The 16762-nt window shown below is 41.6% G+C and overlaps 1 protein-coding gene across 1 annotated transcript in view; it reads right to left on the bottom strand.

Moving 5' to 3' along the window:
- Positions 1 to 1769: 1769 nt before the first annotated feature.
- Positions 1770 to 16762, bottom strand: part of rbbp6 (retinoblastoma binding protein 6) — a 17873-nt gene continuing 2880 nt past the window's right edge. The window contains exons 4-19 of the mRNA XM_058048360.2: positions 13367 to 13411; positions 13200 to 13282; positions 13024 to 13120; positions 10930 to 11069; positions 10692 to 10861; positions 10524 to 10627; positions 10281 to 10439; positions 9405 to 9463; positions 7667 to 7769; positions 7555 to 7588; positions 7450 to 7474; positions 7089 to 7373; positions 6893 to 7003; positions 4763 to 6349; positions 4212 to 4332; positions 1770 to 3007 (exon numbers count right to left, since the gene is read on the bottom strand). Of these exons, the coding sequence (XP_057904343.2) occupies positions 2093 to 3007; positions 4212 to 4332; positions 4763 to 6349; positions 6893 to 7003; positions 7089 to 7373; positions 7450 to 7474; positions 7555 to 7588; positions 7667 to 7769; positions 9405 to 9463; positions 10281 to 10439; positions 10524 to 10627; positions 10692 to 10861; positions 10930 to 11069; positions 13024 to 13120; positions 13200 to 13282; positions 13367 to 13411 (4038 nt within the window). The 3' untranslated portion in view covers positions 1770 to 2092. The remainder of the gene's footprint in view (positions 3008 to 4211; positions 4333 to 4762; positions 6350 to 6892; positions 7004 to 7088; positions 7374 to 7449; positions 7475 to 7554; positions 7589 to 7666; positions 7770 to 9404; positions 9464 to 10280; positions 10440 to 10523; positions 10628 to 10691; positions 10862 to 10929; positions 11070 to 13023; positions 13121 to 13199; positions 13283 to 13366; positions 13412 to 16762) is intronic.

Raw genomic sequence — 16762 nt, 5'->3', positions numbered from 1 at the left:
ATTTAAAGGTCAGTTGCAACACTGCATTGTTTTTTTTTTTTTTGTTTTTTTTTTGCTCATTTGAGTGGAACCAAACGCAGTCTGGATTCCTGAGTGGTTTATTAAAAACATGTCACTCTCACACACTAAACAGTCGCCCCAAACATTATTGTTATTGTTATTCGTCTACCTTTGTGGTATTCGTCTTTTAAGAAGACGACCACTCTTCATTCTTGTTCTTGCAAATAAATAGGTTGACATTTCAAATACTAACAGGAGCGACGAGTCCATGCGGTAGAAATATTATGACAGACGAGAGCGTCTGGGCCTTGATTACAAAGTGCGGCTGCCTGACCCCCGCGGCCATTGTCAGCCGGCGGAGCGCCGCTGGTCTTTTGTTTTGGCCCGTGGACGGCCAGTAGACCCCATGCAGAGCGAGAGACAGAATGAAAGCGAATGACAAAAGATGTGACAGGAAGAGAGAAAGTGCTAGAAGAGAGAGAGAGAACATGACATGAAAAAAAACAAACAAAAATAATCACGTCAGACCCATAATATTCACGTCAGACCCATAATATTCAAATGAAGTGCATGTGTTAGTCTGCCGTCTTTCATTACCACTGTGTGATGGGCGTTGCCATGGCAACTTCAGAGCCCATTCCAGAACCAGTGCATCACATTTCTCCACAGCAATGGCATAAAGACACGAATCCAAAAACAATTGGCAGCTTGGCCTGCTTAACTTATGGGCCTTCATATCTGCTGTCGATAAAAAAAAAACACTCAAATATCTTCTATAAATTAGCCGAAAAAAATATTAAGCTGCTCCAAAGTTGTGGAATTCACCTTTCGATGGAGTATTTCGCCACTCTAATGGCTAAAAATGGGTAAATAAGAACGTAAACAAACGGATATCTAACCGGAGGACTGTAGTGACTGCAGTAAAGTGAAACCTGCATTACCACATCTTGCCGCTTGAGGCCGCCAAAGCCTTTTTTACACTGTGCTTGGCGGTTGCCAGCTTCCTGTTGACACTAGTCCATTAAAAACCTAAAAGTAGCACTCCCTCTTTACATTTAAATATTATACATAATATACATAATATAATAATAATAATATAATATAATAATATACATATTAATATACATATTAAATAATATAGTTTTAAATGTCAAAAGAAACCCCAATCTGCACTATAAAAACAATAAAAAAAATTGCATAATATTATTTGGATATGTGATGGCTGTCAGATTTAAATAAATAAAAAAAATAAAAATAAAAAACATGAGGTCCAAAAATAAGAAACTGCGGTAAAAAAAAAATATATTTTATATATTATATTGTTCCTGTCAATATTTTGAAACTACTTTTTTTTCTACATCAGATTAAAAAAATAAAATCACTCAAGAGGTCCTGTAATGACAACAAGTCAGCTTCCGGAAGTCCTCGGGAGCTCAGGAATGTGTGACGAAAAGCTCATAACACAAGCGATGATAAGAAAGCAGCACAGGAATAAAGAAAAAAAAAACAAAAACATACCATAGATCTGATCCGCTCAAGATGCATTCAAGGACAGAAGATCTTGTTGCTGGTCTACCGCTAGATACCGTCTTGGGTCTTCTGCAGGGGAGACAAAAGGGGCAGGATCTCGACCTGAAACAACCCACAATAAAAACGAGTAAAAAGGAAAGTGAAAGCAGGAAAAGTAGCAACTGAAAGTGTTACTGTACCTTATGGATGTTGATATTAACTTCCGGAACCTGAACATCACGTTCATAAAAACACACCCATTCATAGACAAGTATTCTTTATTTCCTTCAAAACAGGAAGAAAAAGAAAAAAAAATCCTCTGGTAACTCATTAGCAGCATGTAATTAGCTTTTTTTCAAACGAAATATACAAATAAGGAAAACCCAACAAAGGTGGAATTAATAAATAATCACGTATTTCTTTCCTACTGGTTTGCATACAGTGTTAGCTAAATCAAATCGTCATATGTAACATTTTCTCTTCCGGGTTTAGAAGAAAACGGCCACCAGGTGGCGGTGTTGCGCAAGGTTGGGGATGTGCATTGTATTTCTCAGCAGGCACTTTAAGCAGAACAGAAGATACCCTAGAAGCGGTCTTGGTGTCTTTTCTTGGACTTTTTGTGTTTCCTCTCCGGTTCTTCTATCTGGTGACGTTTCTCCTTCTTGTGCTTCTTTGGTCTGGCGTCATCTTCGCTGTGCTTCACATTTGATGATGAGGAGGAGGAGCTCGGCTTGTTGTTGTTGTGACTGACAGGCCTCGGGGTGTCATCTGGGCCGTGATGTCCGCCTGAGTCTCCGTCATTCGTGCTCTCCTGCTTGCGTTCCTTCAACATTTTTTCCAGCTTGTACCTCTTCCATTGCTCCTCTCTGCTCACGGGTCTGGGTCCAGGTTTATCCGAGTGTCTGCTTCGGATTCCTTGGTTCTTGGGCTCCTCTGAAGGATTTAGAAGCTGATCAGATGTGCTAGTCCTGGACAAGCTAGGTTCTGGGGTTCCTGAGGTTCCCGAGGTTTGAAAGTGGAGTGTTGAAGCAGCTTCATTTTTGTTGTGGTTTGTACCCTCGGGGTCTCCACGATGAAGATGATGGAGGAGGTGGTGGCCCCGGTCCTCCTTTGTGGTTTTACATTCCACATCCATAACAAGACCGAGCTGCTTCATGGGTTCACTTTGATGGGACTCTGGGACATCTGTGGGAGGTTCTTTGCTCTCTTCTGGGTTGACTTCCTGTTCTGTGTCGCTCTTTTTGTCCTCCGTGATTCCATTATTCCCATTCTCGGCTTTCTCATGATCTCCCAGGGTGTCAGCTGCCGTGTGGCAGCTCCCGTCTGGACCACTAGAGGGAGCCAAGCAACACTCAACACTGTCGGTGAGGCCTCCTATTGCTTCATCGCTCTGCACCTCCTCTTCTTTGGAGCTTTCCACCTTTGCCTCCTTCTGGTCTGCTATCGCTGATGTGGGGAGAACATCAGCGTCTTCTGTCTCACATTCGAGGAGGGGAACCTGAGATAAAGTCACAGCTCAGATGGTCGTCGAGGAAACAACATGCAACAAATCCTACATAAGCATAACATATTTATTCATTCATTCATTCGTTTTCTACCACTTTTCCTCACGAGGGTCGCAAGGGGGTGCTGGAGCCTATCCCAGCTGTCTTTGGGTGAAGCGAGAGGCGGGATACACCCTGGACTGGTGGCCAGCCAATCACAGGGCACATATAGACAAACAACCATTCACACTCACATTCATACCTATGGACAATTTGGAGTCGCTAATTAACCTAGCATGTTTTTGGAATGTGGGAGGAAACCGGAGTACCCGGAGAAAACCCACGATGCACGGGGAGAACATGCAAACTCCACACAGAGATGACCGAGGGTGGGGAAAGACAAAATAAGAAGCCAAAAAGTTACCACTTCCACACAAAATAGGAGGAGAACTCATTCATTCATTCATTTTCTACCGCTTATCCTCACGAGGGTTGCGGGGGGTGCTGGAGCCTATCCCAGCTGTCTTTGGGCGAGAGGCAGGGTACACCCCCCGCATCCCCCGCATGCACAGGGAGAACATGCAAACTGGCCGAGGGTGGAATTGAACCCTGGTCTCCTAGCTGTGAGGTCTGTGCGCTAACCACTCGCCCGCCTTACCGCCATATAACATATTAAAGCAACTTAAATGTCCCTATAATAATTCAGAATTGAATACAGTAGTCAGAGGTTTGTGTGTACATAGTTGAAGAGTGCAGGCCTCACAGCTAGGACACCAGGGTTCAATTCCACCCTCGGGCATCTCTGTGTGGAGTTTGCATGTTCTTCCTGTGAATGCGTGGTGGGTTTTCTCCGGGTACTCCGGTTTCCTCCCACATTCCAAAAACATGCTAGGTTAATTAGCGACTCCAAATTGTCCATAGGTATGAATGTGAGTGTGAATGGTTGTTTGTCTATATGTGCTCTGTGATTGGCTGGCCATCAGTCAAGGGAGGGTGTACCCCGCCTCTTGTCCGAAGAAGACAGCTGGAATAGGCTCCAGCACCCCCCGCGAGGAAAAGCGGTAGAAAATGAATGAATTGTGACTATAGGGGTGTTATTTCATACCTAGAGGGCTCTAATAATGCTAGAAAGTGTATTTAGAAGGTCCTAAAGAGCTTTTCTATATAACACTTTTTGAAAGGGGACCACTTTGGAAAGAAACAGACATGATCACATACCTGTATGAGTTCCGGTCTGCCCAGGTCTTCGTGGTGGGGGTGGTGCTGTGGGGGTGTCGTCACGTCAACCCTTCCCTCCGGACACGCCTCACGTGCTGGGCAGTGCATCATGGGAGGGCTGCTGTTTCAGCAAAGTTCAAGATCAGCATCCGAGTGAGACATTTAAAGTGACGGTACGTATTTTATTTTTTGCACGGTGCCGATCCTACAGTACTTGGTAGTACTTAGTACTGCTACTCTGGTTTACACATATTATGCTGTATAGCTAGTAGGGATGCAACTGGCAATTATTTTCTTAGTCCGGGATTGGGAAGGTTATTGTTTTGATGAATAGAGTAACCAGTTTGTTCCCAGACCAGAAGTGGGCCTCATACTGAAAAATGAAAGGATATATGGAGTATACTTCAAGAAAAAACGACATCTCAGCGTTGTGATACTATATGTGAAAAAGCAGATTATTAGTAGGAACGTCCGTCCTTAATATTGGAATACCAAAATTGCCAGTTTATTAAAGTAAAGTTCAACATGAAATGAGAATAAAAGATGCTAACCTGTTAGCCTCCTCGCTCTTCCAGTCGGCCATATTCTCCATCTTCACTTCCTCCATCGGTTCTTCGTCGGGCTTCCACTCTGCTGTCGGGTTTTCACAGTTTTCTTCCGTGGATTCCTTTTCGGCCGTCGCAATAAACGCATCGTGTTCCTTTATTTCCCCGTTTTCCTCATCCATAACTTGAAAATCCTGACCTGTAAACGCCTCGTCTTCTGTGCAATTGCCCCCGTCTGCGGTTACCTTCTCCCCTGTGAGATCGACATCTTCTTGGTGGAGTTGGGTTCCTTGCTGCTGTTCCCTGTTGGGAATTTCGCCACTCGCCTCCGTGACTTCCTGTGGCTTTTCCACACCGCTCTCCGCTTCCTGTATTCCGGTTGTTTCTTCAGGTCTCTTCCTGTCCAGGTTAATGTTGATGCTGATTTTCTTCTGTGGTTTCACCTTCACCCCCCCCTCCCAGATGTCCGTCACTCGGCTGGGCGGTGTTTTCTTTCCCGCCTTTTTATCCCTTTTGCCACTCCTGGGGGGTTCCAGGTCGGCTTCCGTGCTCCTGCGGCTGCTCCCGGATGTTCCGGTATGTGTTGGCTCTTTATGGTTTTCGTTCTCAGTCGCTCTCTCTTTCTTTCTGTGGGGTTTAGAAGCTTTGCTGCCTTCAGGGTGGGCGTCTTCACCCGTTCTGTGAGCATCTCTCCTGGGCTTGACATGACGGCGTCTGTCCTCATCCCGTTGAGGATGGGAATCTTTGCCTCTTTTGCCGTTTTGGTCACTTTTCCGGTGATGTCTTTCTTTCTCTCTGTCTTTTTTCTGAGATTCCTGTGGAATTTTGTCATCGGTTGCGGTCGATTCCATACGTCGCCGCTTGTCCGTGGAGTGGGCTGCATCGGGTGAACGGGTGTCGTTTCCTGGCACACTCCTTCTGATCCTCTTCAGCTCACGTTCCAAATGGGAACTAGTCGCCTCCTTTTCGGAGTCTCCGGAAGGCAGCGAGCACGGGTCTCTGGGGGAGACGGAGGGAGGGGAGCTGCAGTCACTGGAAGATGCGGACCGGGGCGAACGACCCTCGCTGGATGACTGCGAGCGGCTCTCCGTGGACGACTGAGACGGAGGGGAGCGGCGGTCCGTTAATGTGGTGTGCATATGCTGGGTCGGGTTCAACGGGTCCGACGTGTGGCTGGGTTGGTTCTCCGCTCGGTCCGCCCACAAGGGGTTTGGGGGAGGAGGGAGGGAGATGAGGGGCGGCGGCAGCTGGTGGAAGTGGCTGACGTAACTGCTGAAATACTTCTCATACCATTCTTTGTATTGTATTTTCCACTGCTGGTAGTAATCGGTCTGGCCCGGGTCGCCCTCGGGCCTCCCCGATGGCGGTGAGCGGTCTGATCGTCTGCTGGATTTGTGGCTGCTGTGAGAAGATCTTTTGCTGTGATGGCGGTTTCGCCGCTGATCTGAGTGGGACTTGGAATAGGGACCCCGACGGGGTGACGACGAGGAGGAGGGTGTGGGCGAGCGGGACCTCTTGTAACCGTAGCTGTAGGAGCGTGGCGGATGAGAGCGACCGTGGGGGACTCTGTGATGGGAGTAGGGAGACCTGGGCCTGAAAAAAACCCAAACAGTCTTAGTCCGCCAACGTTAATATTTCAGACAGACAAATGGTGATTAATCATGATTAAATAATTTAATTATATAATTTTTGTTATCACTAAAGTATTTTCAGAATCAGCCATTTTACTGTATATTAATCAATATGTAAAGAAATCTACATATAAATAATTAAATAATAATTAAATCAGTAAATAAAATAAATAAATAAATAAAATAATAATTAAATCAAAAAATTAAACAATAATTAAATAAACAAATTAAATAAATTAAAAAAATAAATAAAAACAATATAAATTATTAGTAATTAATACATATTATATAATTATAATGTATATTATTTATTAATATTAACAATAATTGTTAATATTAATTAATGTGTACATAAAATATACATATACATAAAATATATTATAATATTATTATTAAAACTATAATATATATAATAATATATATATATAAATATAATATTATAAATATTTATTTATTTTACTAAGACATCTAAGCTCCATCAGGATTCTGCATTAAGCCCAAATACCTTGATCTGCCATTGGATCTGGACCGGGACCGACTAGATCTGCTTGAAGAGCGAGACGACTTGGACCTGGACCGAGAAGAGCGCCTTCGGGTGGACCGCGTGCGTGGAGACCTGAGGGACCCAGGCAGACAGGATTAAAGAAACGAACATGAAAATGCGTTTTTTTGGGGTTTTTTTTCCAGAGAACATCTTTGACCTTTCCTTGCTGTGTGGATGATGGTTGAACCATTCCCTCTGGATCAGCGAAGGGATGGAGGAGGAGGAGGAGGGGACGAGGGGAGGGATGGGGGCGCCCTGAGGGGTCGTGTGAGTCCAACTGGGCGGTGCCACTGGGTGTCCTGGTGGGGGACCAGACTGGAACGAGTGGAAGTGGTGGCTGGGGAAAAGAGGAGGCGGGGCGGGTGGATTTGAGGACGGGGCGGAAGGGAGCTGCTGGGGTTCAGCTGTGCCTCCAGGAGGACAAACGGAGGATGAGGAGGAGCTGTTGGGAAGATACAGGAAGATTACGGTTGGAGTCCAGATTGGTATCTAAACACTCGGACGGCGGCTGTACGGACCTGTACACGATGGCTGACGTTTGACCTTGAGAGTTGTGGAGAAAAAAAAACATTATGTCACATACTTAATGAACGTGTACATTTCCAAATGAAACACCTCCTCACCTAAGGACGATGGTTGCTGTGCCTCGGCGTGGACCTGATGAGACACAAACGCCACATGAACGACACTTCAATAAAGCGTACACAAAGAGGAAGTGTGTGTGTGTGACCTTACTAGCGTCACTGCTTGGGATGGGGCATTGGTGGGGGGTTTGATTGACGGCAGCAGGGAAGGGACGTCGGGGGCTGAATAAGCTCCGGTCTCGGTTTCTGTCTCACTGTGTAAAAAAAACAGAAACCAGTAGCATTAACCAGTAACGGTTACCGGGGAGAACTTCCCCACAAGGTTCCAATAATCCTTATTTCTACAAGGTTCCGACAATCCTTATTTCTACAAGGTTCCAATAATCCTTATTTCTGCAAGGTTCCAACAATCCTTATTTCTGCAAGGTTCCAACAATCCTTATTTCTACAAGGTTCCAATAATCCTTATTTCTACAAGGTTCCGACAATCCTTATTTCTACAAGGTTCCGACAATCCTTATTTCTACAAGGTTCCGACAATCCTTATTTCTACAAGGTTCCGACAATCCTTATTTCTACAAGGTTTCAATAATCCTTATTTCTACAAGGTTCCAACAATCCTTATTTCTTCAAGGTTCCAATAATCCTTATTTCTACAAGGTTTCAATAATCCTTATTTCTACAAGGTTTCAATAATCCTTATTTCTACAAGGTTCCAACAATCCTTATTTCTACAAGGTTTCAATAATCCTTATTTCTACAAGGTTCCGACAATCCTTATTTCTACAAGGTTCCGACAATCCTTATTTCTACAAGGTTCCGACAATCCTTATTTCTACAAGGTTCCGACAATCCTTATTTCTACAAGGTTCCGACAATCCTTATTTCTACAAGGTTCCGACAATCCTTATTTCTACAAGGTTCCGACAATCCTTATTTCTACGAGGTTTCAATAATCCTTATTTCTACAAGGTTTCAATAATCCTTATTTCTACAAGGTTTCAATAATCCTTATTTCTACAAGGTTCCAACAATCCTTATTTCTTCAAGGTTCCAATAATCCTTATTTCTACAAGGTTTCAATAATCCTTATTTCTACAAGGTTTCAATAATCCTTATTTCTACAAGGTTCCAACAATCCTTATTTCTACAAGGTTTCAATAATCCTTATTTCTACAAGGTTCCGACAATCCTTATTTCTACAAGGTTCCGACAATCCTTATTTCTACAAGGTTCCGACAATCCTTATTTCTACAAGGTTCAGACAATCCTTATTTCTACAAGGTTCCGACAATCCTTATTTCTACAAGGTTCCGACAATCCTTATTTCTACAAGGTTCCGACAATCCTTATTTCTACAAGGTTCCGACAATCCTTATTTCTACAAGGTTCCGACAATCCTTATTTCTACAAGGTTTCAATAATCCTTATTTCTACAAGGTTTCAATAATCCTTATTTCTACAAGGTTTCAATAATCCTTATTTCTACAAGGTTCCGACAATCCTTATTTCTACAAGGTTCCGACAATCCTTATTTCTACAAGGTTCCGACAATCCTTATTTCTACAAGGTTCCGACAATCCTTATTTCTACAGGTTCCGACAATCCTTATTTCTACAAGGTTTCAATAATCCTTATTTCTACAAGGTTCCAACAATCCTTATTTCTACAAGGTTCCAACAATCCTTATTTCTACAAGGTTTCAACAATCCTTATTTCTACAAGGTTCCAACAATCCTTATTTCTACAAGGTTCCGACAATCCTTATTTCTACAAGGTTCCGACAATCCTTATTTCTACAAGGTTCCGACAATCCTTATTTCTACAAGGTTCCGACAATCCTTATTTCTACAAGGTTCCAATAATCCTTATTTCTATTGGATACGTACGTGGAAGGTTGTATTGGCAGGCTGAATGCAGGATGAGCGGCGGGCTGCGGAACCTCCGCCTGTAGGGATCAGAGGGCGACGTTTAAGAGAGATCGTTATGGCTTAAAAAAAACTACGGCCTGGGGGCCACATGCGGCCCACCAAACGTTTGTCGCAGGGGGGGTGCTGGAGCCTATCCCAGCTGTCTTTGGAGCGAGTGGCAGGGGTACACCCTGGACTGGTGGCCAGCCAATCACAGGGCACATATAGACAAACAACCATTCACACTCACATTCATACCTATGGACAATTTGGAGTCGCTAATTAACCTAGCATGTTTTTTTTGGAATGTGGGAGGAAACCGGAGTATCCGGAGAAAACCCATGCATGCATAGGGGAGAACATGCAAACTCCACACAGAGATGACCGAGGGTGGGGAAAGACAAAATAAGAAGCCAAAAAGTTACCACTTCCACACAAAATAGGAGAACTCATTCATTCATTCATTCATTCATTTTCTACCGCTTATCCTCACGGGGGGGGGGGGTGCTGGAGCCTATCCCAGCTGTCTTCTTCGGGCGAGAGGCAGGGTACACCCTGGACTGGTTGGCCAGCCAATCACAGGGCACATATAGACAAACAACCATTCACACTCACATTCATACCTATGGACAATTTGGAGTCGCTAATTAACCTAGCATGTTTTTTTTTTTTTGGAATGTGGGAGGAAACCGGAGTACCCGGGAAAAAAAAAACCCACGTGTTGATCTGAATTATTCCTCCAAATATTGATTTCTGAACCCTAAAAATAAAAACATTAGTATTAATAATTCATCTTGCTGTAGTCACAGTATATACGTAGAGGCAAGGTGTGGAACACATCATGAAGACGTTGACCTGCTGTCTGGGGTTCATCTTCTGCTGTTGGTTGGTCCCAAGTGGAGGAGCAGAAGGCACGGCGCTTGGTGTTGGCACTGCAGTGAGGGACTGGGGGGGGCCGCACTTCCTTCCTAGACTTTTGGTGTAGCCTTTCTCTTTCTTGTAATTATTCACAGCCTGCATGACATAAATATATATTGTCAAGGAAGTAATAGATACGTATGTACAGGTGAGGTTAAATTTCGAACAATGGACACCTACCTGTCGGAGGAATTTATTGGCGATGAGCGTGTCGGGGGAGACATCGGATTGGTTACAGGTGGGACAGATGTGTCCTTCTGACTCCAGCAAGGCGTTGCGAATACCTGAACAAGACGCCGACATGTCAGATGTAAAAAAAGGACGCTCCGACGGTTCCGCCGGACTCACAATCGTCGCAGTAACTGTTCCCACAACACGGAATGACCACCGAGTCCACAAGGAGGTCATGACAGATAAGACACTGGAGTTCTTCAGGAACGGGGTCTCGCTCCTCATGTTTCTCAGGCTCCTGATGGAGAAACGGGTACTTCTCCTTCTTCCCGAGGGCGTACGCTTCACTGTGGGGGCATGACGAAACACACACATAATGCGTCCATAATGCGTCCATCCCTGGGGGGCCACTCACGCATCGATGGCGGGAACCGCATAACGTCCGCAGCTCGTCAGCATGGCTCCCTTCGTGTTGGGGTCGTCCACCTCCACCATGAAGGAACGAGGGATGCCTGTGCTCTTCTTTATCTTCGGGGGGGCTTCGAAGGATTTATCCTGCCGGCAATAAAACATACGTCATACCTGGTAGAGCGGTTGCTGATTCGATCCTCGATCACTGAACTTATTTATACATTTCGATATTCAAGTTTTTACTTTTCAAAATTTCAAATTCTGCAGTTTTTTAGTCTGCTGATAAACAGACAAATTAAATATATTTTATATTTGTGGCTCAGGTGGTAGATAGGTTGGTTGCTGGTTCGATCCTACGTCCTCTTGTAGTCGTTAAACATATTTAAAAATTTTGTGAACATTCAGTGAACTTTTTTACTTTTCAAAATGTCAAATTCTGCCCTTTTTAGTCTGCTTATAAACAGACAGATAGGTGGTAGATAGGTTGGTTGCTGGTTCGATCCTCAATCCCACTGTAATCATTGAATCTATTAAAAAATGTTGCCATTCAGCACACTTTTTTACTGTTCAAAATGTCAAATTCTGCAGTTTTTTTAGTCTGCGGATAAACAGACAAATCAAATACATTTTATATTTGTGGCTCAGGTGGTAGATAGGTTGGTTGCTGGTTCGATCCTCCGTCCTCTTGTAGTCGTTAAACATATTTAAAAATTTTGTGAACATTCAGTGAACTTTTTTACTTTCAAAATGTCAAATTCTGCCCTTTTTAGTCTGCTTATAAATAGACAGATAGGTGGTAGATAGGTTGGTTGCTGGTTCGATCCTCAATCCCACTGTAATCATTGAATTTATTAAAAAATGTTGCCATTCAGCAAACTTTTTTACTGTTCAAAATGTCAAATTCTGCTGTTTTTTTAGTCTGCGGATAAACAGACAAATCAAATACATTTTATATTTGTGGCTCAGGTGGTAGATAGGTTGGTTGCTGGTTCGATCATCCGTCCTCTTGTAGTCGATAAACATATTTAAAAATTTTGACATTCAGCAAACTTTTTTACTTTTCAAAATTTCAAATTCTGCACTTTTTAGTCTGCTTATAAACAGACAGATAGGTGGTAGATAGGTTGGTTGCTGGTTCGATCCACAATCCCACTGTAATCATTGAACTTATTAAAAAATGTTGACATTCAGCATACGTTTTTACTTTTAAAATTTTCAAATTCTGCTGTTTTTAGTCTGCTGATAGACAAATACATTTTATATATGTGGCTCAGGTGGTAGATAGGTTGGTTGCTGATTCGATCCTCAATCCCACTGTAATCATTGAACTTATTTAAAAATTTTGACATTCAGCGTACGTTTTTACTTTTCAAAATTTCTAATTCTGCCATTTTTAGTCTGCTGATAAATTAAATAAATTTTATATTTGTGGCTCAGGTGGTAGATAGGTTGGTTGCTGATTCAATCCTCAATCCCACTGTAATCAATGAATTTATTTAAAAATTTTGACATTCAGCGTACGTTTTTAGTTTTCAAAATTTGTAATTCTGCCATTTTTAGTCTGCTGATAAACAAATTAAATAAATTTTATATTTGTGGCTCAGGTGGTAGATAGGTTGGTTGCTGGTTCACTCCTCAATCCCACTGTAATCATTGAACTTATTTAAAAATTGTGACATTCAGCGTACGTTTTTATACTTTTCAAAATTTCAAATTCTGCCATTTTTAGTGTGCTGATAAACAGACAAATTAAATAAATTTTATATTTGTGGCTCAGGTGGTACATAGTTTGGTTGCTGGTTCGATCCTCCATCGTCTTGTAGTCGTTAAACATATTTAAAAAGTTTGATATTCAGCGTAAGTTTTTACTTTTCAAAATGTCAAATTCTGCCGTTTTTTAGTTTGCTGATAAACAGACAAAATAAATAAATTGTACATTTGTATCTCAGGTGGTAGATAGGTTGGTTGCTTGTTCAATCCTCACTGACCTATTTTATTTTTTTATTGGCTAAACTAAACGTGGCTTGCAAAAACACTGACCGCATTGAAATATGTATTTTTTTTATTTTCATGAATATGAACAACATCCTGCGCTTACCCCACTGGTTGGACAGCTCCTGATGTGGTGTCCGGTGTTCCCACAGCGGTAACAGGTGTAGTTCGAAGGAAGCGGGGCAGCAAAATGTTTGTTGTAACTGCAGAGACGAGGTAATATGAGCGAATATTAGAAAAAAAAAACCTTTTCTAAAAAGAACCAACGGGAATGTCACTCACTTCATGGAATCGTATGAGGACTGATTCATCACCACTTTGATCTTATCATCCTCCGACACGTCGGCGGCAGCCAGGTTCACCATCTGCATGACACAGTGAATGTACTGTATGTGCTCTGTAAGACTATTGCCTTACAGAGGTAAACAGGTAAAGTACAGAGAGCATACCTTGGAGAACAAAGGCAGGGCTTTGGTGGCACTGTGGTCATCCATCTGTTGGAATTGAACACAAATCCATTTCACTGAATGACCCCTGGTGAGACCATCTTAGGAGGAAAAACTAGCCGCTTCCTCATTGATAACCATGGAAAATGACTCTTAAATCACTTTACTTTCATGTTAAATATGTTACCACAGCATTTTTATTTTTAGTCCAGCACGTCTGAAGCTTCTTATTGGCCTGAAAACTTAAAATCCCAACTTGTATTGCTTTAGCCAACATTTACTCTCCATGATGTGATTATGGTGGATTTACTCTTCCAATAGATGCGCTAGAAGTCTAATAAAAGTCTAATAAATACATTTTTCACATCAGAAATAATACAAAACCAATTAAATCGCAAAGAATTACAGAGTCAACCCGCTGATGACATCATAGACAGGCAATGGAGCCGACTACTGGTTCCTGTTTCCATGTATTAGCCGGCTAATTACATGCTAACAGGGACACTTTGGGATAAAAACACATTAAGAACAGAGTCGGACTCACACGGCGTATTAATAAGGTGACAATACGGCCACCATTTTGTATGTTGAATGGAAACTTTACACAAACAGAGGCAATATTTTGCTGTACATTTCTGATGCTACATGCTAACCGGGGAATAAGCTAGCCAGGGTTCCGCCTAAAAAGTTGTCTTTGCCCTGTACTGTCACATTTCACAAAATTAAGTCATTTTTTACCTGCTAAGAAAGTATAAAATAAGCAATTTGATTAAAAAAAAGTTTAGAAACACTATTATACCATGTTATTTTGCTTTGTTTTCTACATGTAAACATATTTTTGGGTGCCTGGAAGAGACTCATTGGATGTGTATTATTTCTTATTGTAATTTATCGTACATTTGTAGAAGAAAACCCGAGGTACAACTACCCAAGTCTAATAAATACATTTTCACATCAGAAATAATACAAAACCAATTAAATCGCAAAAAACTACAGAGTCAACCGCCCAAATGGAGCAGACTACTGGTTCCTGTTTCCATGTATTAGCCGGCTAATTGCATGCTAACAGGGACACTTTGGGATAAAAACACATTAAAAACATTAAGAACAGAGTCGGACTCACACGGCGTATTAATAAGGTGACAATACGGCCACCATTTTGTATGTTGAATGGAAACTTTACACAAACAGAGGCAATATTTTGCTGTATATTTCTGATGCTACATGCTAACCGGGGAATAAGCTAGTTAGGGTTCCGCCTAAAAAGTTGTCTTTGCCCTGTACTGTCACATTTCACAAAATTAAGTCATTTTTTAGAAAGTAAGCAATTTGATTAAAAAAAAAAAGTTTAGAAACACTATTACGCCAATACGGCCACCATTGTATGTTAAATGGAAACATTTTGCTGTACATTTCTGATGCTAACTGGGGAAGAAGCTAGCCAAGGCTCCACTATTCATCAGTCAAATCCAGGTTTTTGTTGACACCAGTTTTTGCTGTTTTCACTGTCATTTCATACCTGTCAAGAAAGTATAAAGTAAGCAATTTGATAAAAAAAAAAGTTTAGAAACACTATTACGCCATGTTATTTTGCTTTGTTTTCTACATGTAAATGTATTTTTGGGTACCTGGAAGCGACTAATTTCATCTGCATTATTTCTTATTGTAATTTATCATACATTTGTAGAAGAAAACCCGAGGTACAACTGTGTAGTGTAACAGGAAGTGCTTCTCGGAACACGTGAATGTGTACCGTTGCATCCGTTTCATTGAAATCCTCATGCATGAAGCTGAATATTCAATGACTTTGTTGGGGACCTTTATACGCCAGTACAAAGCACATGGAAGTGCTGACTTTCAGATTTATGGTCCGAGCGTTCGCATGCTGGCTGACTGGGGTGCTAGTTTTGCCTGCTAAACATACAAATGTTCAATATCCTTGATTGGGAAAAGTCAGTCACATGATCGGAGCTAGTGTGCCAAGTAGCCATAGAAGACAAACCTATCAAAATATTTAAAAAAAAACAAAACTATAACAGTTACATGCTGCTGCCCACCGGATCATTTTCTTACAAAAGCAACAGAATGGGATGACTATTCCAAGCCAACATGGATGACATGAAGCGACTCCGTAGAAATCAAACACGTAATGCATTAGGCAGCTTCATCAGAACACCTTTATTTGAAGACAAACAGAAGGAGGTTTGTATAGTCCAAATGGAAGTATGTGCTAAGGAGAGAGGCGGACACTTCTCCTACTGAGAAATCAGAGAGAAAATCAAGTCAGGTCAGTTAGCAAGTAAAAAATAAAAAAAAAAAAATAAAAAAAAAAAAAGCTTTACGAGTAGCGTTTATTGTTATTTTACACAATACAGCGGAATCTGGTTTAGCACGGCCTCGATTTGCATACATGTTTTGGTTAGCGCGTGTCTTGTGTTACTAATACACTGTGCAAGTCCAACTGCGTTCTTAATGTATTTTCACAAAAAATGTCCTTGTTAGCATCCGACTAGCTTACTACGACATGGAAACATGATGGCAAAGTAACCTTAAATGTTCATTTGTATGTTTTTACAGTTGCTTTATCCATGGAAAATTATAAAAACATGTTTTACGTTAAGATTTTTGGCTTTCTAGAACAAATGAATTGGATTTCCTGTGTGAAAAAAAAATTATTGGGTTAGAGTACGTTTCAGTTATGGATCTTCTGGAATGAATTCATGACGCTAACCAAGGTTCCACTGTATTTTAAAAATGAGAAGCTTACTTAATAGCTAACTAGTTATTTCACAATAAGGAAGTATTGGTCTTGTGTGTGTTTGTTTTTAAATAAAGCTTTTTTTTTTAGATATTGACGAGATCACTCCACCAACAAACTGGTTTTCTGTGTTTTGGTTTTTTTTGCTCGTCGGTAGCACCATTTAGAGCAAAATGTCACCCGAGTATTTGTATTCATGACTAAAATAAAGCAACCCACGGTTGGCTTTTTATCTGCCATCCGTGACTGTGCTGTCCGATAAGGTTTGACCCCGCCCGGGCTGAGCCCAGATCAGTCACGCTACAAAGACACACCCCTTTATTGGAATGCAACCGTTATAAAAAAATAAAATAAAAGAAATGAATGTGTGATAAAGTGAAGCATATCAGTTATCTTATATTGACCCTGATCCTTATCTGTCACAAACAGAATTTATTTGTGTATGTCAAAATATTTGGAAATATTTGCTTGAATGGTGGCCAGAGACATTATTTACTCAAGTGCTGTTTATTTGAAGTAAGGCATTTATATTTGAGGACGCCTTTGTGTGTGGGTGGAGTTGAGACTATCATTGCTCGATGGAGAATGGATATTTGTATATTATAATAGGAAAGGAATCGAACTTGCCTGTTTGACACAAA

Source organism: Doryrhamphus excisus, linkage group LG16 (genome assembly GCF_037039965.1).
Source record: "Doryrhamphus excisus strain RoL-2023G ecotype Guam linkage group LG16, RoL_Dexc_Guam_v1.1, whole genome shotgun sequence".
In the NCBI taxonomy this organism is placed as follows: Eukaryota; Metazoa; Chordata; class Actinopteri; order Syngnathiformes; family Syngnathidae; genus Doryrhamphus; species Doryrhamphus excisus.
The sequence above is the reverse complement of the archived record's forward strand: the minus strand, read 5'-3'. Positions and strand labels throughout refer to the sequence as shown.